The 25,095-nt window shown below is 36.4% G+C and overlaps 2 protein-coding genes across 3 annotated transcripts in view; one reads left to right on the top strand and one right to left on the bottom strand.

The window, feature by feature from the left end:
* Window positions 1–865: 865 nt before the first annotated feature.
* Window positions 866–7,069, bottom strand: Oxsm (3-oxoacyl-ACP synthase, mitochondrial). The gene is made up of 3 exons (XM_076868610.1): window positions 6,981–7,069; window positions 5,190–6,188; window positions 866–3,357 (listed from the first exon to the last, which is right to left on the bottom strand). The coding sequence occupies exons 2-3, from the start codon at window positions 6,155–6,157 to the stop codon at window positions 2,955–2,957; spliced, it is 1,371 nt and encodes a 456-aa protein (XP_076724725.1). The 5' UTR covers window positions 6,158–6,188; window positions 6,981–7,069; the 3' UTR covers window positions 866–2,954.
* Window positions 7,070–11,226: 4,157 nt separating this feature from the next.
* The window catches only part of Ngly1 (N-glycanase 1), a 51,162-nt gene continuing 37,293 nt past the window's right edge, over window positions 11,227–25,095 (top strand). Inside the window, exons 1-3 of one of the 2 annotated variants that reach the window (XM_076842983.1) lie at window positions 11,227–11,426; window positions 17,338–17,452; window positions 22,111–22,356. In XM_076842983.1, the coding sequence (XP_076699098.1) occupies window positions 11,287–11,426; window positions 17,338–17,452; window positions 22,111–22,356 (501 nt within the window). In that variant the 5' untranslated portion in view covers window positions 11,227–11,286. The remainder of the gene's footprint in view (window positions 11,427–17,337; window positions 17,453–22,110; window positions 22,357–25,095) is intronic. The other variant, XM_076842976.1, reaches the window with a different exon arrangement.

Below are 25,095 nucleotides of genomic sequence, written 5' to 3'. Positions count from 1 at the left end.
GTGCTGAGGTACTGCTGCGATGAACACCCTTCCTCTAATCTGCCATCTTCACTCTTGGTTCTGTATTTTTTTTTTTTAACAGTGCTGGGGCTCACACCTACAGCCTTGAGCATGCTAGGCAATCACTGTACCACTGAGCTCTACATCCCCAGTCCCCTGTCCTAGAGAATTTAAAAATTCCTTTTTTTATTTTTATTTTTTTGGGGTGTGTGTGTACCAGGGATTGAACCCAGGGGTGCTCAACTGTTGAGCCACATTCCCAGCCCTTTTTTTCTGTGTAATATCTTTAATTATTTATTTATTTTTTCGTAGTGCTGAGTATCCAACCCAGGGCCTCACCTTGCTAGACAAGCACTCTATCATTGAGCCACAACCCAAGCACCCCTCCCCCCCACCCCACCCTTTTTAATACTTTTTTTTTCTTTTTTGTAAGACACAGGGTCTTGCTATTGCTTAGGGTCTCACTTAGTTGCCAAGGCTGGCTTTGAACTCTCGATCCTCCTGCTTCAGCCTCCCGAGGTGCGGGGATTACAGGCACATACCACCCTCCTGTCTCTTGCCTTTCTTAAATTCAGAAGAGAATACATACTTGTTTAAAAAATAGCAATGAGATACAGAAAATAATTTAAAAGTCTTGACCATCTATATGAATTGAATAAAAAAATTCAGCAATAAGAGGAATTAATTGCTGATAAACTCAATAACATGCATGAACCTCAGAAACACTATGGAAGAGGCTAGATGCAAGATTAATTTTTGTATATCTCCCTTTACATGAAATTCGAGAAAAGGTAAATTTTAGACAGAATGTTCTTCAGAGATGATGTAGCATTAGGGAGACACTAACTGAAAAGGGACACAAGTATTTTGGGGTGATGAAAACGTTCTTTATTTTCACTGAAGTGAAAGATAAATGTGTAGGCATATAGTTCTCAAAAATCACTGAACTATACATTTAAAATGAGTGTATTTTATTGTATACAAATGATGCCATAATAAAATTGATTTAACAACACAGACGAGATTTTCAACTTTGGAAGAAACTTGGGTCAAAATATCCTGTTTCATCCAGACCACCATCTTTCCTTACCTAGATTTTGCAAAACCCTTCTGACTCTATTCTCCTATGGGAAACATGCTTCCCCCTGCAGTCTGTTCTTCACTGCATAGTCAAAGTGATGTTTCTTAAACAAAAGGTGATTGTGTTACTCCCAATATTCCCCATTCTTCTTCACATTTATCAGTCAGGGTTCAGTCACAGAAACAGAACCACAAAACTAGTTACAGGATTCTTACTGCCTTAAAATTTGTAAGGTTCTGTGTGACCTGACCTATACCAGATCCTCTAGGATTATCTCTTAATCCCCCAATCTCAGAGTATATTTATGTTCAGAACAAATGTTCTAACTTCTAGACCATTCCACACTGAATTTCTGTTAGCTGGAACATCTTTCCTTCTGCATCTTCCCCTTTAACCTGAAACCTTTACCCACATATGTACATAGCTTCCTGACCCATTCCTTTATCACTGGTGACCAGTAAAACATCAGTCTATGCTAGCATCCAGTAAATCTCAAATAAATTTTATCATGTATTAAAAATGATTATAGTTATGAGTACATAAATGGAATGCTAGGTATATGGGAATAAAGTACTGTAGTCATAGTCAGTGGGTAGGAAATATAGCCAGCCTATTAAGATGTGGGAAACTCTATTTCTGCAGAAATACACATATTCCCTTTATCCTCTTTCCACTCAATTCTGTTGATATATAAATTCCCATTACAACAAAAATGTCCTTAATTTTGAGTTACTCAAAAAGCAGAGCCTGAGAAAACGTGGTTTGTTTGGAAGATGACTCCTAGGAATAGTATTATAAATCAGGAATGAGGCATTAGGAGGAAAAATACCAGTGTTACTGGGTTGGTTAATGCTGTGGGCCCCCATTTCATTGGGGATCCCTCTGAGGAACTATAGAGAAACATAGCTATCCCTCAGAAAGGAGACTGAAGCACTTACCCACCAACTGTCATCCTTCATTGGTTGAGTGTTGTCTCTGGGGACTTGTCCCCCAGTCTTCTGGGGATGAACGAGATCCTGATCCTTTGGCTTTACAGAAATCCCAAGGCAAAAAAGGGACTACCAGCACTTGCGGCAGGAAGCTGGGAGAACCCAGGATACTATTACAGCTGCATTGAGGTTAAAGATGGGCTGAGGGGATATTGTCACTAACAATTTCTACTCCAAATATCCTTATCTCCATTAATCACTGGATACCAGATTAAATACAAAAAGAATACGAAATATCAAACCAATTTCACTTTCTTCTTTTAGAGAATTGATAGCTTAGGAGTTTAGGGAAATTCCACTAATTTACTGAATTAAGTGTGGATGATATGAACAGACCTACATAGGCAAAAGGTAAATAGATTGAGCTATACTCAAAAGAATGTTGATCAATGATGCATACTTCCAGATATATATTGGTATTCCTTTCAATATAGTATATGTGGATGGTGCACCTGGAGTTGTACCATGCAGCAACCCTGCCTAGTACAAAGTAGCTCTTCTTTAAATGTCTCTGAAAGGAACAGAAGATGAAATGTCAGAAAGCTGTTTGAACTAGAGTATTAGGAAATTATGGATCAGCAGTTTTCAGATGTGGGTTTTTTTGTCCCCAGAAAACATCTGGCAATGTTTAGAGATTTCTGGTTGTCAAATTAGGGAAGGAATTGCTACTGTAATTTACTAGGAAGAGACCAGGAAGCTGTAAAACATCATACAATGCACAGGACAGGTCCTTTTTCCCCAATAAAGAACTATCCTACACCAAGTATCAATAGTTAAGGTTAAGCAACCCTAACAGAGATAAAGGGTATCTGGATTTTGATATAGAAACATATGCATGGATATATTATTTCCACATTTAAAAAATACTGTTTTATTAAAAATTACTATATACCAGCAATACAAAGTGTTGCATTAGTACCCCCAAAACCAAAAGAATTAGTGAGTCCAATACATCGTTTATCAGTTTTCCATTCCTGTGCCTTTAGCGGAACATAATTCAGATCAAATTCTGGTTCTGTGCAATCCAGATTTAAAGTAGGTGGTAGTTTTTGATAATAACAAGCTAATGCAGTAAAAGCTGCCTCAACTGCCCCTGCAGCTCCCAGAAGATGTCCTGTGGCTCCCTTCGTTGAGGAAACTGCAAGGGCATATGCATGGTCTTTAAAGAGATGTTTGATGGCTTTGTTTTCAGCAGCATCTCCCAATGGTGTGGAAGTAGCATGTGCGTTGACATAGGATATGTCTTCAGGTTGAACCCCTGCATCTTTTATAGCAGCAGTCATACATCTAATAAGAAAGGAAATTATACTTATCAAAACTAAGTTAATTTTAATAGTTTGTTATTGTTTTATTTTTCTGGTACTGGTGACTGAACCAAGGATATTCTACCACTGAACTACATTCTCAGCCCTTTTTATTTTTTATTTTGAGACAGGGTCTTGCTACCTTGCTAAGGCTGGCCTTGAACTTGCAAACCTCCTGCTTCAGCCTTCCAAGTCATTGGAATTACAGGTGTATGTCACTGCACTTGCTGACAGACTGTTTACCTGAATGGTTTATGTGAAAGAAATAAAAGTATCAGAGTACACTGGATGAACACCACCTTTCATTATCATGTGAGTTAGAATGCCATCTCTTTGGGAATAACGAGTCACACGAGCACCTTAAGATTCTTTCATCACCACACATTAAACACACTAACTCATGGACTGTACAATTGCAAATAAAATATAATTCCATGTATTTGAACTGGCATTTTTCCTCAGGAAAAAAACATGTTGATGCAACACTAAAACAATTATTAAAAAATTTTTTATGGGAAGGGGCAAGGTGGAGATTTAAAATATGGAGAAAGATTTAAAATTATGTTTTAGAACTGGGGATGTAGCTCAATGGCCAAGCAATTGCCTAGCATGTGCAAGGCCCTAGTTTGATGTCCAGCACTGCCAAAAAAAAAAAAAAAAAAATTGAACAATAAAACTTCTAATTTTTTTTCACATTTAAATATAAAACTTAGCATATCTGCTACTACTTCAGTGCTTTGAATAAACTCTCAAAATTCTCTTTATTTAGGATATAAGAATCCTAAATAAATAATTGTGAGGCCAAAAAGTAAATCTAAAAATTGTTTTAAAAATTCTCTGAAAGAACTTTTTAAAATCTTCTGGATGTCAACACTTTTTCTAGTTCCTGATCTCTGAGCTGCAATTTCTATTTATTAACAGACAGTTCAGGGTATAATTTTAAGTGTGCTAAAAGGATTCTCCTACAGGTAATTATATAGCAGGCAGTAAACTATGGCTCTGTTCGGATACCTCCTTTTGTAAAAACTGTGCTTTCATTAGAACACATTCACACCCATTCACTTAGGTACTACTGTCTGAGGATGCTTTCACAAACAGTTACAAAAGAAACTCTATGGCCTACAATACCAAAAATATCTATTATTTGTCCCTTCACAGAAAAAGTTTGCTAAATCCTAGCTAATTTAACTGGGTAAAACTTATTATTGAAAAAAGCTAAACTATTAGCTAATTCATTATCAAACACTTTTTAAAACCTTAATTCATTACTTACCCTCTTCCACAATTAACTCAATTTTCAAAATGTGGCCTTTAGGCCAGTAGCATCACTGCAATCCAGGAGTTAGTTTAAAATAAAGAATCTAAAGTGCTACCTAGATCTGCTGAGTCCGAATCAGCATTTTAGTAAGATTCCTGAGTGATAAAAAGGCTGAGAAGCATTGACCTGAAAAGAACAGAACTCAACCTAAAGCAACCAGATACATCTAGAAGGGTTCGTTTTACTGTCCTAGTCTAATGGAAGAACAAAGGATTATAGGAGAGAGCATACTGATAGTTATTAAGCACAAACTGAGGCATGGAAAACTGGCAAAACACACAGAGTCTTCACAACTTCATTGACTAAAAATCCAATTTTGTAAGGAGATTCAATCATGTCTTCAAATACTTCAAGTAAAGAATTCAAAAATACTTTTAAGTCCAGAATAGAAAAACAATAAAGATACTGTGCATCAAGACCATATATAATTTTCTCTAATTTGAGACTATAATAAAGTGTCTTATGTGAAAAAATTATTTTGAACACTGGGTCTTTACCTTAATGCACCTTCTCCTTCAGGATCAGGGGCAGTTATGTGACCAGCATCACCTGAGAGTCCATAGCCCAAAACTTCTGCATAGATCCGGGCCCTTCTTTGAACAGCATGCTCATATTCTTCCAGCACCAGCACAGCTGCACCTTCTCCCATTACAAAACCATCTCTCTTTGGATGAAATGGTCGACATGCTAACTTAGGATCTGAGTTTGTGCTCAGAGCCCGGGCTCTGGAAAACCCAGCAAGAGATAAAGGACTAATACAAGAATCTGTACCTCCAGCCACCATCACATCAGCATCACCGTGGGCTATAAATCTAAAAGAGTCTCCCACAGCATGAGCTCCTGTGGTACAGGCTGTTGATACTGCATGATTGGGGCCCTTGAGATTATGTCGAATGCTGACCTGGCCTGCTGCCATATTAATCAGAATCCTAGGGACAAAGAATGGGCTGACTTTATTATAACCTTTTGTCTGAAACATCAAAGCAGTTTCAGAAACAACTTCCAGAGGAACCATTCCCATGCCAATTGCAACACCAGTAGCCACTTGATCAGCTTCTGACTGAGGATACCAGCCAGAATCTTTCATGGCTAACTCTGCTGCCCCAATGGCCATGATAGTGGGAGAAGACATGGACTTAATATCTGATTTGGACACAAATTTTTGTTCATTAAACTGACCTTCATCAAAACCTCTTGGCACATAAGCAGCAACACTACAAGGAATACTCTTATATTCTTCACCAAGCAGTGAAACAATTCCACTTTCTCCTCGGAGAAGACGATCCCATACCAATTGAGTTCCAACACCAAGGGGAGTCACTAAACCAATTCCTGTAATGACAACTCTTCTGGATGTTGGCACAGTTCCAAAAAACCTCTTTTCATTTATTAATTGATGGCATAATCTTGAAGATAGAAAACGACTGCTTGTAATTTTTAGGAAATGTAAGGAGTTTGACAACATGGTTGAGATTCAGATGATCAGAAACACATTCCTGTAACAGACCACAACACAGTCAGGAAGTATTCAGTGTTTAAAGAGCTGAAGAGTTTAATAATGCAGAAGTTTTTTTTTTTTTTTTTGAATGCTTGATGTAAGCTTCTAATAAGCACAGAGAAAATAATGTAACATCATTTTAATCTATTCATCAGCTTGGACTTAATTCCCTTGAGTACTGCAGTGCTTTAGGTTGTAAGCACCTTCAGACATTCGAAGACAAACGAATTAATGATTTATTTCTTTAATAAAATAGAATGGAACAATGAAAAATGTGAAGCCACTCCTAAACTGATACGGGCTGCAGAAAGCGTTTTGTTCAGGATTGCTAAAAACGGACTCTAAATAGTATTTCTGGCTTAAAGAGAACAAAAACACATTTCAGGGCCCTTGGAGGCGGGTAAGTGGGCTTTATCAATCCTCAATACCTAGGGATAAAAAGAGTTTCGAAAGGCCACGCAGAACCAGGAGTCCTAGATTCAGCATCTAGGCACTCAGGTTGAGAACCGACTTTAGGTCTAGGCTTATGCCGGGAGGACTGACAAGTCCCTCCACCTTTCTAAACCTCTCCTCTGCAAGTGGAAAATAGGATCAGCCAATCACTTCCGAAGAACTACGAAGGCCAGGGGCGGGGGTTAAAGGGGCGTGGCCATTCCCTGCAGTGCCTCTCAAACATGGCTGCACGAAAAGAAATTAAGCCGCGGGTCCTCGGACCTCCCTTTGGAAATTCAACCCCGACACGATTTGGGGATGAAGGGACTGAAACCCACGGGTAACGAGCAGTTGATACCTGTTTAAAGGGCTTTCGACGACCGCACGGCCCTTCCGCCGCGCTGACTCTCGCGTGAGCATGCGCGTGCATACACGCACGTACGTTCGTACGCGCTCGCTCACGTGCGTCACGTCGGAGCGCACTGAGTCCGTTGACCTTGCGCCGCGTCACCTTATGTGATACCGGGCGGTCAGAGGTGGCTGGGCCCTTGAACGCGTGCGTGGAAAGACTCTTTCACGAACCTCTGGGATACACCCAAAGACCTGCGCATAACGCGAAAGATAGCGTTTTAGCCCGTCATAAAGAAACTTTTTTTTTTAAATGATAATGCCCTTCTAGTCTCATGTTGTCTTCAGAAATCCTAAGAAAGGAAATTACTGTAGCCTCCAAGTTATTTGTAACAGAAAAGTAGAACTGACCAAAATGCCAACGTCAGGAAATTAGTTGTGCAATTTGTAGAACATCCAAATGCTATGAAGCCATTAAAAATAATTCTATAGGTGAATATTAATGTGCAAAGATGTTGAAACTGTTAAATGCGAGTTACAGGACAGTATGCAGCATATCCGTTTTTTAAAAAAATAGTTTTTAAAGGTCTCCAAGGATGTACAATGATTATGTTGTTTTCCTTATTTTTTCTTAAGACTTTCTACTTTTTTTTTTTTTTTTTTTTTTTTGGTTCCCGGGAATGAACTCAGGGGCACTCAGCCACTGAGCCACATCTCCAGCCCTATTTTGTATTTTATTTAGCGACAGGTTCTCACTGAGTTGCTTAGTGCCTCACCTTTGCTGAGGCTGGCTTTGACCACCACCTCCTGCTCAACCTCCCCTGTGCCGCTGGGATTACAGGCGCTGCCACTGAGCCCTGGCTGTTTTTACAGTAAACAAATAATGCTTTTCTAATAATTGTTTCCCTAACTAGGCGATGCTCACAATACCACATCCAATGTCTGACAGAAATGGAAACAAGAATAGAGATGAGTAGAGACATTTATTTCTAAGTGTTGGAAAAATTTATAAACTATTTGCTCAGACCTGAAAATATAAAAAGTGAGCAAGGTGATATTTAGTTACCTTTATTGATATTTGCTGTTTCAGATGTTTTATTGTTTATCTTTTGATAAAGAGCTGACCATAGAATGTGTTTCTGAACCGTCTAGTCATATTTATGTTTCTTTCTGGGTAATAGCTCTTGAAGCCATTGTTTCCAAGTGGAGTACTTTCCTTTCTTTCCCACCCCTAGAAAATAATTTGGGTCAAGCTTATCTTTTTCTTAGTTAGACCTAGATGTAAATGAGTGGAAATTTACTTTATCTAAAATAGTTTAGGGAAGCCTAGATTGACCTCAAAAAAATCCCTGATCATGCCTAACCAGTCAGTTGTTAGTAAGACCCTTATTCAGTGAAAATAGAGCTCTTAAACACATGAGTAAAACTAAAACACATGTAGTTAAATGATAAAGTTTGATGGGTGAGAGCTACATTCTCTTTTTTCATTGCTGTACCCTACTTTTAAATAATGTAAAAAGACTCTCGATGTTTTCTTTGAAGCAAAACTCATGAAACACAGTTTTAATATGCTGTTATATTTTTCTTTTTAGTACACAAAAATCATCTTGGACAAGAAATGACAAATCAATTAAAATTTTATAGAAAAGTAAAAAGGCCATCATTTTAATTTCTACCTCTGACCACTTTTACTTTCATTTGGAAAGAAATGGGAGATTTTCTGATATTCTAGTAGCTCTGTTTTCTAGAATATCATATTGCTGCAATGCCATGGTGTCTTTTTTTTAACCAAATCTTCAAATTGGCTCCACTTATCATAGGTTCCTGTAAAGACTTCTTAGGTTTGCCTTAAATTCTTTATATTCTGATTCAAAACTGTCTTTATAAATATAACTCCCATGTTCTGTTAAAAAGTTTTTGACCCAGAAAACTAACCTTCTCACTATTTTGTTTTTTCTTGGTCCTAGGCATCAAACCCAGGGCCTCAAGCATTCTAGGCAAGCACTTAATCACTAAGCTATAGTCCCAAACCATTATCTACTCATTAATCCTAATTTTTCTCATTTTTATACCTGTGCTTGTATTTTCAATAAACATCCATTTATTTCCCAACCTTGGGCTAGAAGGTGGATTACAATTATTAATAGGGGTGTGGTTCCTGTTTTCAAGAAGTTCATAGTCTAGTAGAGGGATACAGCCACGGAAACAAACATGTATATACTGCTGAAATTGACTCTGTAATTGAAACATGAAATTAGCATGTTATAACACAAAGGGGACAATAAAGTCAATGCTACCTCATTAAAATCTGGTAGATCTTCAAAAAAGTGATGCTTGAACTATATCTTGGAAATGAATAAATGCTTGTCCAATAAATGCTTGGGAAACGGCCTCCTTATAGGAGTAGAACCAAGGCCTGGAGCCATAGTGTCAGGGTAACTTCCATATACTGTGAACTGGTTCAGTATGATCAATGTCAAAATTGAGAAGTGGGAGTGGAACAAAGCAACCATAAAAGCATGAGAGTAAGGCAGGGGCCAGAACACAAAAGCCTTGGGTGATATATGGAGACTTTTGATTTGATCCTATAGGTCAGAGATCATATGCCAGCATTCCTGGTCTTAATTTTGAGTGTCAATGTTTTAATGATTCTAAATTCCCCTAGGAAGGACATGGTTAACTCTCATTTCCCTCACCAGTGTCTCCCCTACTCCTTTTTGACTTGAATAAAGCCTCTTCATAATTTAAATTACCTATTTGGTCTGGATACCAGTTGACTATAGAATGTGGGAAAGAGGAACCATCCAAAACTTTTACCGGGAGAATAACATGATCAGATGTCTGTTTTAGAATAAATCACAGCAGTGAACAGGACTGATAGAAAGGATGTGGGAATGGACATAGGGGAGAGAATTAAGATTGGATGTGAGGTGATGAGACCCTGAAATAAGGCAATGACAAGGAGGAAGATGCAGGAAATGTTGAGGATACTCTTCTAGGATACTGACCCTGATCTGATTAAGTGTGGAGGGGTTTTCTCACAGGAAGTCTTTCCACTGCTCAACTCCTTAATCTTTCTGTTTCGGGACTCTGTTCACATTGTCCCACCTCCATGAATTGTCCTTCTTCTGAATTAGCGCTTCTCAAATTTTACTATGCATCAAGATCACCTGAAGGACTTGTTGCTACAGATTGCTGGGCTTTCCTTTTTTAAAATAGGGCTCTAAAATTTGTCTTTCTGACATGTTTTCTGGTGATTCTGATGATACCAAGTTCTTGAAGGACTACAACCCCTCTCATTGCTGATGGTCTTTATTGGAGTCAACATTTTCTTTAGTATGTGTGACAAAAAAAGACTTTGGGGAAATTTTAGTGAATTCTTTTTCCATTTGAGAATAATGCCATTGTGTCTCAACTCTAAAGAAATTTATACTCAATAAAGCTGATTTTGGGGGGGGAGTTAATTATATTGAATTGAAAAATAAAAAAATAAGAAGTTCAAAGCTGGTTTAAGACCAATACTTTCATTGTTTGAAGCAATAATGGATATAAAGAGATTAATGTAGTTTAACATCTTTAACCTTTCTAAAGGCCCTGAAGAATCAAAATATCTTCAACTTAAGTGAAAGAAGCAGATACAAGAGTATGACAAAGTCCCTTAATGTAATGAATTATCTTACTTCGTTCATAAATGGTGGTATTCAAAAGATACTTTACTCGAGAACATGTCTTTTGCTTTTCTTTCTTTTTTCTGTTACTCCAAGATATTACCAGAATTGTTGGTAAAGAGATATTTGTAAGGTCTTAAATTTTAAGTGAATTTTAAAAACAAAATGGTGTTTTCAATGACTTTGTGGATTGTCATTTTTATTACAGTACTAATGCTATGACATTAGTTTCCAGACTGAGGTTTCCTATGGCCCCATCCTATCTTTCAAAGGGAAGGCTGAGCTGATAGCATTCGGCCCCACTGTTCCCGTCCCCGCTTTAATTCCTGAGCATTTCTCACTGTGGTGTTTGGTATATAGAAATTCTCTGTGTTTTTGTTTAAAATAAAGGGGAGAGGGTGTCTTGTCATTGCACTAGAGCCCCTTCCTCTCCTCCCAGCTCGGTGGCTGACTGCAGGCCCCGCCCCCTTGGTCAGATACCCCGCGTCCGAAACAGCCGCCGCCCTCGGCGCCGGACTCCTCCGCGGTGCTCCCGTCCTGTCGCTCGCCCCGCCCTCCCGGCCAGCTGCGAGGTTGGCCGCACAGGAGGCGCCTGCTCAGTGCGGGACGCGTCGCGCGAGGGGCGGCGACGCCCGCGGGCGCTCAGGCATGGCGGCGGCGGCGGCGGCGGCGCTGGGCAGCTGCTCCGGCGCGGCGTCCCCGGCGGTGGCCGAGCTCTGCCAGAACACCCCGGAGACCTTCCTGGAGGCCTCCAAGCTGCTGCTCACCTACGCCGACAACATCCTCAGGTGCGCGCCGCGGGCGACCGAGGCCCGGCCTGGGGGCGCTCGGCCGGGTTCCGGAGCGCAGCGAGGCCGGGAGGAGGGATCGGCCGGGTTCCGGAGCGCAGCGGGGCCCGGAGGAGGGACAGGGGCCCGCGGGCCTTCAGGTCCACCCTGCCCGAGCAGAGGAAGTCCCTTGCAGTTGTGACTTGGCACCGCTGTCGGGGTGCGGGGCCAACTGCAGGTCTCTCGGGTGGGGCCGGTGGCGGGGAGGCGGGAGGGCGGGCTCCGGTCTCTGCCGCTCCCCTCCTGGTTAACTATCTCAAATGTCAAGACGTTCTCCGTAACACGTTTCCTTTCCACGGCGTGGATTTTACCCAGCTGGGCCGCTTTATTTCCATAGGCTTATCAGAAGTTAGTCACTGATACAATGATGATGTCCTCCCATTTGGTGAAATCCCAGGACTAAAGCATAATACAACTGAATGGTGGATTTTCACACATTTATGGCCTTTTTTTCCTGCCCGTTGTTGTTGTTTATTGAAACTCTATAAAGTCACAAACGTTGATATTAATGGCTGGATTCTATTTTTCAAACATGACCCTGTAAATGAGTACAGTCACCTTGGAAAGGAATCATTTGTTTCATTCTATGAGCAGTACTCTGCTAGAACTCTTTAAGGGCCTCGACAGATTGGGGAATTGGGAGGTAAAATTTGATTATTCGTTTTTGAGTCATTACCCATCTTAACTCTTCAGATCAAATGTGACGTCTTAAAGAAGGACGTGGTGTGTGGGGAAGGCAGTGGAACCGGAGGTTAAAAGAGCTCCAGGTGCTTTAATGATTTCCCCTGTAGACCTCCATGATATCTAGGTTCTCTTAGCACCTTGATGTTAATAATTGATGGTATATTGACATGAAACCTAAAAGGAAATTCTCAAACTCAAAGCTGTAAATTTCATGTGACCCAATTTTTAGAGCAACTAGTTTCAAGTATAGTTTTTAAATCCTTGGCAAATTAGGGAACATTAATGATTTTTGAAGTAAATTGAAAACAGCATATTGAACCCTTGCTGTGTGTTAGGTGCTGTGAGACATGTGGCATGTGGCTTGTTCCCAGCTACATAATTGTGACCTATGTGAGGATCACTTTCCTCCTCTGTGACACCTCAGCTTACATTTTCTACCCTGAGAAAACTTACAGCTCTTTAGAGTACAGAGGTGCTGATGGACTATGAATGAACTCAGGCTGGGTTCTCCGTGTCCGATCTGCTGGAAAGCCACTGAACTCTCTAATCACCACTGTTTGGTAAAGGGAGGTGGCCTTGTAAAGAAGACTCCTGCTTGCAGTCCTGGGAACCCAAAATACTGAGATTGCCATGTTTTGAGGAAGGATATCTTTGCTTACAAATGACTTTTGGCATCATAATAATCATCATGAACATTTACTAAACTTTTAAAAGAAACTTAGCCTGCTCTTAGTTCATGTTATAGTCTTTATTATGGCTTACATTTCTGATCTTGAAAGAATTTTTTTCCTAAAAAGAATTAGGTGTTTGGAACTCATACAATTGGAAATGGTATGAAAAACTACCCTTTTTAGTTTGTCTTAAGTAACTTTTTCAGGCTTGGGGGCAGCTACCCTTTTTTCCTTGTCCAAATTCCTAACTTCTTAACAAAAAAACTTCCTTTTTTGTCCCCAGCCATTAAGGACATGCTCATTTAACTTGTTTGAGAGTCAAGAAAATTGAGATTTTCTGTTTCTTTCTATTTTAAGATATCTGCCAGCAATAGAAGTGAGGTACAATGATATGGGTATTGTCTTTACATCTCTTGCTCCTGCATCAGTCTGACATAGTATTTTGTAGAATGACTGTTGAAATGAGAATTTCATCAGTAGATTTTTGTTTTGGAAACTGATTCTTGTTGCTTGCTATACACACTGAATCTCAATGATATAAAATGATATATTTGATTACGTTTTAAATTTCTGCTTTGGATGACGTTTATCTTATCCCCATCTAAGATTTATAAATCTAATTCAATTACAGAATAAAATATAGGCTAAATTATATGCAAAGATGCCATTCACTTCTAGATTATCTGTCTTCTGAAGGCTACATTCTTAAAAAGCTGTAGTAATTTCACTGATGTTCTACATGAGCTAACTTCATTATTAGCTAACTTGCGCCTTCATTCCTTAAAATATATAAATTTGATTTTCCACTAATTTATTTTGCAAACTGCACAGTTATTGATTATGAACAGCACTGGGTGTGACTGAAAATAGTCAAACAGAAAGAGGTCTCTCTTGGAATAGCATAAATATATAGGGGAGAAAGACACAGGTATGAAAGCAGCTGTGACATAAAAATCTAAAAATAATTCCGAGACAATATTTAAAGACTTATATGTTTATGTAAGGAGATGACAGGGAGACCTGATGTTAGATACTTTTGAGAATAGAGGTTTGGTAGGGTGGGACCAATTGATGGAGTTGTAGAGAATATATATGATATGATAGGCCAAAGAAAGCAGTGATAGTTTCTGGAGTCAGAGGCATAATGAAAAGTTTCATGAGAAGTAATAATATAAGAAGATATAAGGCATTGATTCCAGTTGGGAAGCTATTGAATAATCTTAAGTACAAATGCAGATGGAATTGAGAAAGATATTGTAGATAAGGATTGATAGTTCTCAATGACCAAATGCAAGGAGTGGAATTGGAGTGGAAAACAAAATCAAAACTATTTTCAGATTTCTAAACTAAGTTATATTGCCACCTGGAGAAATTGAAAGTGAGTAGTTATTTGAGGATTGGTGAAGTTGTAGGCAGCTTGTGTGGTGGAAAGTATGTAAACTTCATCATCTGTAAGTTTAGATTGTAGTCTACTATTTTCTAAGAGTATGATCATATGTAATTTCTATTTTCTGGGTTTCATTTTCCTCTTTTGTAAAAGAAAAGTGCCTGCATGATAATATATGATGATCATTTAGTGATCTGGAAACCAAGGAGAACAAATTTTGTCTAATGTTATAGCAACAGAGAATGGTAGAGTTAGAACCAGAGATTGTTCTAAGGCAGCAGATGTTTTTGAAAAATTTAGGTGTCTCTCGGAATAACAGCTTTCCTTAAACAAAAAGTTTTAAAATGACTTACAAACTGGCTTTTGTGATTTGTACAAACAAAACAAAACCGATTATTGGATATACTCATGTACTATTTTTATTTATGTGAACCCTTTCTGAGATTAGGCATTCTAAAGAGAAGTATGGCTAATAATGATCAGGTATATTTAGTTCTCAGCATTTATGAAATTCTGAAATAAGGATGAACATTTTTTTCTGAGATGCTATTATTGTCTACTGTCTTACAATCTTAGAAATACATTTGATTTTGACTTTTAAAGTGAAAATTATGACTTTCTCACCACTCTTATAAAAGCAAAGATTATTTTACCATAGTTAAATAATTTAGTAGGTAACTATGGGATTAAGACAACTAAGAAGACACCAAAGTATATTCAAAGTGATGGTGCCATCCCCGCCCAAAAAAAACTCCCCAGCAAAGATGCAAGGTAGTTGCTAGCAAGCAAGATAAATATTGCTAGTGGTAGAAATAAATTAATGGACAACAGAGAGAACACTCACACACATCAAACAGCAAAACTTAGAAAACTAAGTTAATGGATGAAGATCAAGGAAAAATTAAGGTGAGCCTTAGTGGGGGTACCTTATACAGTGCAGGATGAAGAGTATAGTAATGAGCTCAAAGATGGTGGATAGCATGCTGAGATGATGCTGAAAAGTGCACTTTTCTAAGGGCAAAAAATAGGATCTGATGTATTTGAGGTCTGGTGTTTCTAACTCCAAGTTCTCCAAGTCTTTGAGGACTTGAGAGGCAAACTTTTTCTATCAGTCTGTGCTTAAGACCATGCTATCTGCTTAACACATTACTAGAAAAAGATGGGATGAGTAGAACTGTACATGACTGCCATTGTTGAATCTTGTTTGTAATATGAGCAAGACTAATATATATATATATATATATATATATATATATATATATATATATATATATATAGTATGTATGTATCATCCTGGTGATACTGACCTTTTTTTTTTTTTTTTTAAACCTTGTGGTATGTGTCCAGTATCATGAAAAGTTGTTTCAGTTATCTATTATACTATTTTATAGTTTAACGTTTGATAAGAAATTCTGCTATGCACAGGGAAGCCCACCACAGTAATGGCCCCAAATGTCAGTAGGTCAAGATTGAATACAGAGTTGGGGGCAAAAGAGGAGGATACTTTTTTTTTTTTTTCTTTTTGGTACCAGGGATTGAACTCGGGGGCACTCTGCCACTGAGCCACATCACCAGCCCTATTTGTATTTTATTTAGAGACAGGGTCTCACTGTGTTGCTTAGCACCTCCCTTTTGCTGAGGCTGACTTTGAACTCCTGATCCTTCTGCCTCAGCCTTCTGAGCCACTGGGATTATAGGCGTGCACTACCATGCCCACCCATGAGTATACATTTTTCTTAGTGTTGCTCAACTACTTGTGATCCTCAAATTACTTGTGGTGAATAACTTTTTTTTAAATTTCAAATTCTTTTGGACCTATAACTTTTATAAAACACAATGAAAATATCAAATTGTCATGAAAATTATTGAAAACAATTCTATATTTCTTACAGAAGGGTAGCAAAGAGTTTGTAGACAAGCACCAATCAGTGACATTTTAAATAACACTATTTAGAATTTTGTCTCTGAGTATTTCGTATTAAACTCAATTAATCTCTGAAACCAGCAGAAAAGTTTAAAAATGATTGATTTAGTATTTATGACAGTTGGACAATAGGAAATTATTTGATGGAAGACATGCTCATTTTGTTAAAACTTGCACAACTGAAGTGTTTGTTTTTCGATTTTGTTTTTATATCAGATTATTTAGAGAACATATGTAGTTAGGATGTAAATCATTTGCTAGCATTTGCTTACTCCTGTTTAATACTCTGGTCAGATGGCCTTAGCCTTTCTTCCTGTGGACCCCTGAGGTAGCCACAAAATCCATCTTAACATAGTGCTTATGGCGGTAAATATTATCCTAAACTGGATTCTGAGGGTCTTTTAAGTTTAATACTGTGATTATCTTGTATTTTCTTTCTGGTTTTTAAAGTCTTTTTAAAGAAAAGTTATTAAGAGATTATTAAAAATCTCATGTCAAACCTTTTCATGTACTGATTACTCATCCCATGTATACTATTCAAAATCTCAGTTATGGTAAAATAATTTTTTAAATATTTTCCTTCCATAATCATACTTCCTGAAGCAGAATATATATGGAAAATGGTAATTAGTCTAGGGAAGAACGAAGATGAGGTGAGTATAAAGGTATATCCAAGTTCATGCTTGTTGGAAATAAAGTTTTTGAGAAACTGTAATTCATTCTTATATAGATTTTTAGTTTCTTTTGAATAAAAGAAATATAACACAATTAACACAGATATATATTAACCACCATTTATGTGTCAGGCATCATACTAAATGATGGCGAATCCTTCAGAACAAAACAGACAAAATCTTCCACCCCCTATCTAGAGTGAATGTGGATTTTTTTTCAGAGAACCTAAAAAAGACTCAAAAAAAAAAAAAAAAGTATCTAATAGCACAGAATTAAAGTATCTCATAAATTTTCTTTATGGTGGCATTAGTACTATTAGTTGTGAATTTGGAAAGTGAGGTTATACTAAATATATACCTAGGTAAGAATCATAAAATTTTGCTACTTTTCTGGATTGCTGCCTCTTTCATTAAAGTTGGAGTCTGATTTATCATGTAGAAGAATAGCCAATACAAAATGTGAAAAGGAATACAAAATCACTGTGAAAAGTATAAATTGTTATATGTAATCTAACTTTTGTTTTCTCTTCAGAAACCCCAATGATGAAAAATACAGATCTATTCGGATTGGAAACACAGCTTTTTCTACTAGACTCTTGCCTGTCAGAGGAGCTGTTGAATGTTTATTTGAAATGGGCTTTGAAGAGGTAAATATGTGTAAGGGTTTTCTCTCCCCTCTTCATGTACAAAGCAATCATTATAATGTTGATAAATATTTTTTTGCATAAGATAGTCTATTTTTATTAATTGATCATTTTGAAAATCTTTGGAACTAATTATTTCTTCACATATTAGGTTTTGAAAGTTACAGTAAATGTATATTAAAGTCAGAGTAAAATGACAACTCTCCACAGTGCATTTCTTTTAAATCTCAATACTTTAGGAAACATGAAACCCAGGGACTAAATGTGATTCACTTCTGACTTTTAGCAAAAAACATGATTTGTTAGTATACATGAATATTAGTTGGATTTAACCACCTGTCTCCAATAAGAAATGGAGAGTCTGAAATAAACAGAAGATCTAAGTTCATTTGCCACGCAAAAGGATTTTCTTCTGTGACAGGAGAGGAGACTCGGTGTGCTTTATTGTTTTATTTTACAAGATGTGTGTGGTGTTTCTGGAATTTTACATAGTTTACTTTTATAATGCAATAAAAGTAGTTATAAAGATGATGAATTTTTGAGCTGGGTGTGGTGGCACAAACCTGTAATCCCAGCAGCTCTGGAGGCTGAGCCAGCCTCAGCAAAAGCATGGCGCTAAGCAACTCAGTGAGACCCTGTCTCTGAATCAAATACAAAATAGGGCTGGGGATGTGGCTTAGTGGATGAGCATCCCAGAATTCAATCCCCGGTACACACTCTCAAAAACAAAAAAGATTATGAATTTTCTTTGTTTATATCCTTAACAGTAGAACCAGATTATGTCTGTAGCAGTCTGACTGCTGAATTGTTAGAGCTGCTGTAGGATTCACTTTTCTTCCTGTCTGTACTTTTCTCCCAGATTTTATTCCAGGCTCTCTTGAAACAGTAGTAAGCAAATATAATCTAATTGTATATGAGCTTGCATTCTAATAGATTAGACAGCAGACATGGGAGCAAAGAGAAGGGCAAGAAGAAAGTTCAGGATAATGAAATGCAAACAATTAGAATGGCTTACAGCTATATAACAAAGGTCTTGAAGTCCTCTGATAAGATAAAGCCAGGATCTGAGTGATAAGAATCAGCTCAGGCAGAAAGGTTAATATAAGCAAAAGACTTTTTGTAGGAGTAGCTGTGACACCAAGTTGCTGTTGGTAGGCAGGTAGGCAGGAAGGGTTTGAAGACTATGGTAAACACTTGGACTTTATTCCAAGATAGGAGAACATTGGAAGGGTGTTAAGCAGGGAAGAATATTTTTAAAGATTATTCTAGGTGATTTGAAGGAATATTCTGGCTATTTGGGAGTAGAGGTAAGGAATGGTGCAAGAAGACCAGTTAGAAAGCTTGTTAGTTCACCTAAGGGATGGTAGTGGCTTGTATAAGTTCCTTGAGGGCAGAACTTTGAGTATTCTTTTGTTCCCTGGGTTGTTAACTCTTGGACTAGTGCTAGTGACTTATAAACTTAGGCATTCAGTAAGTATTTGTTGAATTAAGTACTAATAGCAGTGGAGATGGGGAGAGATAGATGGATATAGGATTTCTTTTGTAATGGAGTTAACAGGTCTTGTTGAGTTGGATGTGAGTTATAAGGGAGGGAAGGAATGGGGACTTTTAGGTTTTGGTTTGTGAAATTAAGTGCATTGGAGTACCACTAATTGAGATGGAGAATTCTTGGAGATCATGTTTCAGAAGAGGAATCAGTATTTACATTTTGGACAATTATAACTACTTAGCTATTAAATACTCTTTATGTAAGAATATTAGGCAGGTAAGTATATGAACATTTAAAACATTTTTAGAAGTCAGTAAGTGGGCTGTATTTTTGACCTTTTCTGAAAATATGGTATTCTTGATTAAACTTTTGGCCATATCTATATATTCTTTGAGAACTGATTATGAAGAGATAGGAAAAAAAGGAGCAAGGCAAGAGCTTGCATCTATATCTTAGGTGTTGACTGAGACCTAGATCAGATGCCGTCCTTCTGTTTTTCATATTTCAACTCAAAATTCCACCAAATTTCTTTTTGGTAGTAGAGTTCAATTTTGGCTCCATTGGTTCCTTCCATAACCCATTTGCCTGCCTTTTTCAGTGCTGCTAAATTAAAAGTATGGGATCAGATGTCTCTGTATCTGGAAGCCACATATTTGGTCTCTCTTCCCAGGCTTCATCATAAGATGTGAAGTGTTTTCTTTTTTTAAACAATTTTATTAATTTTATTTATTTATTTGATACATGATAATTGTACATTTTAATAAGGTACCATGTCATATCTTGATTGATATGTAAATCAGGTAATGATCAAATCAGGGTAATAAGCATATCCATTACCTTTACCTCTTATTTCTATATAGTGAGTACATGAACTATTTTAGATATTACATGAATTGTTATCAACTATGTTCACCATACTGTGCCATAGAACATTAGAACTTATTCTTCCTAATGGTAACATTGTACCATTGGCCATCTTCTTCCTAAATCTCTTCGTCCTGGTTTCTAATGTTTGGAACATTGTGTTTGAAATTTTGCCTGTCATTTTGTATGTGATTATCACAGTTGTAGATGTGTTCTTTACCTCTTGCACTGTTTGTGCAAGCTTGTGGGTTTTGGCCTCTTTTTAGTAGGGTCAATTATAGCAAAACAACTAAGATCATACAGTTTGAGCCAAGCATGGACAACTTGTTGAGACTGTGTCTCAAAATAAAAAGGTTCAGGGGTGTAGTTTAGTGAGAGCATGTCTGGTTCAATCCCCCAAAAAAAGATGATGCAGTTTGAATCCTTGCTCTGCTAATTATTCTGTAGCATCAGGTAGGTTATTTAACTTCTCTGAGCCTTAATATTTTCATATAAAATATGGGGATAAATATAACAGAGTGGTTTCAGTGTGATTGTGAAAATTGTGTAAAATGCTTGCATAGTACCTATATAGTAACACATTGTAGTGTTTTTTGTTGTTTTTGTTTTTTGTTTTGTGTTGTTTTAAGCTATTGTGGATAACACATGGACCTTGCTGTCATCTTCTAGCTTTTTTAAAAGAATTCATCTGAAATTGATTTTCATATTATCATTGAATAATATCTTGGTCAATTGATTTCTGTAGGCCTGCCATCACCAGGGAAATAAAGTCATTCTCAAAGTGGAATTTATTTTAAATGTTCATGATCTTCAAGTCTTTCTATACTTCATAATGCAAGAACCTTGTATGTCATTTGCAGTTGGCATAATTTCTTTTTATCACTGTTGCTTCTTAACATTTTGAAACTTGATTTTCAAAGTAAAACTTCATTTTACTGGTTTTCTTGTTGTATAATTTGCCAACTATCTTACATTGTGTGTTTGATTATGATATTTATTTTATCTTAAAGCCTTCTGATTCTACTGTGGATGTTTATTAAATGAATAAAAATATATTTTTATTTTGTTTAGACCACCTTTCTATTACTGTTAATAATCCATAGATATGGGCTATAAGCTCAGTAGTACAGCACTTGTCTAACATATGCAAAGCTCTGCATTTGTTTGCAAGCATTGCAAAAAAAAAATCCATAGTTTTGAAATGACTCTCAGCAAATACTTTAAAGCTATTCTTTAAAGATTTATTTAGAAGAGTCAGAGGCTCTTATATAACTTTCTTTCTAAATATATTTTAATTTTTAATTGACACATATCTATTATACATATTTACGTGGAACCGTGTGATATTTTGATATATGTTTACAGGGTGTAATGATCACATCAGGGTAATTGACATATCCATCACTTAGACAATATGTATTATTTCTTTGTGCTGGGAACATTCAAAATCTTCTGTTACTGGCTGGGACTATGGCTCAGTGGTAGAGGGTTCACCTAGCATGTGGAAGGCATTGGGTTCCATCCTCAGCACCACATAAGAATAAATTATAAGAAATATATTTTTAAAAAATCCTCTGTTAGCTAGTTTGTCAGAGTATTCAATTAATTATCATCAACCATAGTTATCCTACTGTGTTATATAAATTCTTATTGATCCTTTAGTATGACTATTGTTACTATTTCATAGGGAATTTCATAGATAATAATAGTATCATACTTTATTGAAGAAAAAATAGGAATATGTATTTTGAAACCCTTATTCCAAAAGATAATATATTTTTCTAAAGGTCTTTTGAGCTCTATTAAACAAGTGTTATTTTCTAACAAGACAAATTTTCTTAATTTTCTAGTTTGGGTTTAGGCATTATCTAGCTTTGTAGTTAAAAAAAGAGTTATTATGGTAGAAATAAAACCCACAATTGTTAAAATATGATGCATTCATTGATGTATTAGGCAAAAGGGAATGTTGGAGGAGAACTGCTCAGCTCCTGGTAGTCAGGAAGCAGAGAAAGAAGGGGGAATGAACTTTAGGGAAGATGGATCCTTCCAGGGCTTCCCCATAGTGACCTACCTCCTCTAATCCATGCCCTACCCACCTACCTGCAGTAATTACCCAGTTAGTCCATTTAAACTAGGATGGATCTATTAGGTTCTAGCTCTCATAATCTAAACATTTCACCTCTGGATATTCCTGCATTAACACAAGAGCTTTAGGGGACACCTCATATCCAAACCATTACAGTTGACTTTGTTGTATATATTAGTATAAAACAAAGATTAAAAATTTTCCGAATTTTATCCATTCCAGGGAGAAACACATCTTATATTTCCTAAAAAAGCTTCAGTGGAACAACTGCAAAAAATTCGTGACCTGATTGCCATAGAGAGAAGTAGTAGATTGGATGGATCAATTAAGAGCCACAAAGTAGAATCATCTAAGCAACCTGCAACTACTACCCCGCTTCCTACAACACAGTCTTCAAATGCTAATGGGTTAACCCAACATGCAGGAAACCATCAAGGGCTGTCATCAAATCTACCCTCTGCTCCACAGGTAATGTTAGCATTAAACTTTCCTTAACCATTCTGTCAAAGTATTGAAACAGCAAAAGCTTTAGACTATGTTATGATTTATTCCTGAATTTGTGGCGCAGATATTCTTGGTTCTTAGAACATATCCAGATTACTTCAGTGTTTTAAAATTTTCAAATGACTATCTTTTATTTATATTTTGAAACTTATGGCTTATTGATTCTGGGGTTTCTTTATCATTTATAAATGTACCTGTTGCCTTGCCTTATGACTAAATCAATTATACAAATTAGCATATATTTTTAACTTAAAATAAATGGACTTGCTGAATAGGAGTATCACCATTAAATTAGATTTCCTCTAATTCTCTGATGTTTTTATTTGGTGGTACTGGAGAGTGGCTCACACATGCTAGGCACACAATCTACCACCAAGTCAGATACCCAGCCCTATTTTATTTTATTTTAACACACATTGCCTCTAAGTGTCCCACACTGACTTCAAACTTGAGATCTTTTGCTTCAACCTCCCCAGTTGCTGCAGTTACAGGTATGTGCCATCATACTCAGCTTAGCACATTCACATTTCTAATCTAAATTTTACCTGCTGTTATTTGCCATGAAAATTATTAATTCTAATAGGCCAACCACTGTCAACATCTTAACTGAAAAATTAGCTTCTTTGGGCTTTAGGTAAATAAAAATGCATTCATATATTAATAGTAGATGATGGAAAATTAGGGAAGTTTACTTATTAGCATACATAGATATATACTTCAAAAAACTGAAATAGATTTTTGGTATTTTACAGACATTCTATATAAGCCTAAATGATCCCATTTATTAGGAAATAAGTATCCTTTTTATAAAAATTTCTTCTGATAGAGCTCATTAAGTATTCTCCCCCCACCCAAAAAAAAAAAAAAAAAAAAAAAACTTGACCACATTTTATTTTACAAAATATCTTTGCTGGACTAAGTATTTTGTTAGTATTCTGGCTCAGGAAAGAATTTTCTGAATCTTCTTTAATATTCCTTTTTTTTTTTTTTTTTTTTTGCTTCTTACCCTTGCAATTAACCTGATGTACCATGTAAAAACATGATCTCATTCTATGGCTAAGACTAATTCTACAGTTTAGAAGAAAATAAACTTTCTCAAAGATGTATGCTATTAATAATCTAGTATTTCTCAAAGATATATATGTTATTAATAATCAAGTATTTATCAACTCTTCTCTAGTCCTGGAAACAAAATATTTTTTTGTGTATTTCTTAAAGAAGTTGGAAAAAAACTGAATGAATCTTATTTTTTATAGATAACTCTTGGCTATCCATAGACCACTATTCTATCCATAGAATACACCTTTGTTTTCAATGTATCTATAAAGTTTATTTAGAGAAATAATAGGTCACCATCAAGTTGGATTCAAGGAATACAATATACTTTTTATACTCTAATTTTTTTTGTATTAAGCAAGTAAGCAATGAGCAAGTCACTATATGCAGGAGTGTGGCACATAAAAACAATTATAATTATATAGTCTTCAAGGGTCTTAAGAGCTTGTTGGAAAAACTAATTGAACAGTATAAGAAATGTAAATAATTCATGATACGTATAAGAATTAAAGGTACAAGATTGCTTTTTTTTTTTTCTTTAAGAGCTTTATAGTTATACATAGTAGTTGGCTTCATCTCAACAAACTCATACATGCATGGAAATTGATTTTAGTTTATTGATTACTCCATTTTCCCATCCCTTTTCCCTCTTCCCTCTCTCTCCTCTTCCATCTTCTTCCACTACCCTGTTTGACTTCCTTTCACTTGTCTATTAATTTATATTTGATTTTTTTTTATATTAACCTATCCTTCCCTCCCCCCTTAGCTTCCACATGTGAGAGAAAACATTCTACCTTTGAGTTTCTGAGTTTGGCTTATTTCACTTAGAATGATACTCTCCATTTCCATTCATTTAGCAGCAAATGCCATGATTTCATTCTTTTTTATGCTAGAACTCCATTATATATAATGCATCACAATTTCTTAATTCATTCATCTATTGATAGGCATCTGTATTGGTTCCATGGTTTAGCTATTATGAATTGTGTTGCTATCCACATGAAGGTGACTGTATTGTTGTAGTATGCTGATTTTAGATCTTTTTAGATCCCTAGTTTTTTTGGGAATCTCCATAGTGCTTTCCAGAATGGTTATACTAGTCTGAATAATGTACAACAATGTACAAATATACATTTTTCCCTACAACCTCACCAGCATTTATTGCTGTTCAGTATACATATTCTTTAAAAATATTTTGTTATTTAAACTTTTAATCACCATTAATTACTGCCATATAGAACTTAGTATTTATTTTCTCCTGCTTAATAGTTATTTTCTCCTGCTTTGCCCATCTTAAGTGAGGACACTAAATAAGGTTAGGATGGAACAAAGCAAGAGAGAGATTTAAATATTTTACCTGTATATAAACTAGATAAATCCTGATGAACTTGTGTATTATATTTCTTTGGTTACAACTGTATCAAGCAAAATTTTGAAAATATAAGTCAAGATGATAGTCATTGTTGAAATAGCTCTAGTGCTTTTCCTTTAAGATTCAAAACAGCAAAAACAATTTTTAAAAGACACAGAATTCCAGAATTTTAGATGCATTATTTCCAGTTTTATGATTTTGTCTAGATTAAAAACATTGTGAATTATGATTTGCTTAAAATATGATTTATTCAGTAGTTTTATATAGCTAGTCCA

This window comes from Callospermophilus lateralis, chromosome 1, assembly GCF_048772815.1.
Source record: "Callospermophilus lateralis isolate mCalLat2 chromosome 1, mCalLat2.hap1, whole genome shotgun sequence".
Classification (NCBI taxonomy): Eukaryota; Metazoa; Chordata; class Mammalia; order Rodentia; family Sciuridae; genus Callospermophilus; species Callospermophilus lateralis.
This window is presented reverse-complemented; position numbering and strand designations above follow the sequence as displayed.

What these genes read in the sequence shown, in the direction of transcription:
- Oxsm (XM_076868610.1), bottom strand. Translation starts at nt 6,157, where the DNA reads ATGTTGTCAAACTCCTTACATTTCCTAAAAATTACAAGCAGTCGTTTT. An exon ending in GAAGGAGAAGGTGCATTAAG is followed by an intron (nt 3,358 to 5,189) that starts GTAAAGACCCAG and finishes CTTTCTTATTAG; the next exon opens with ATGTATGACTGCTGCTATAA.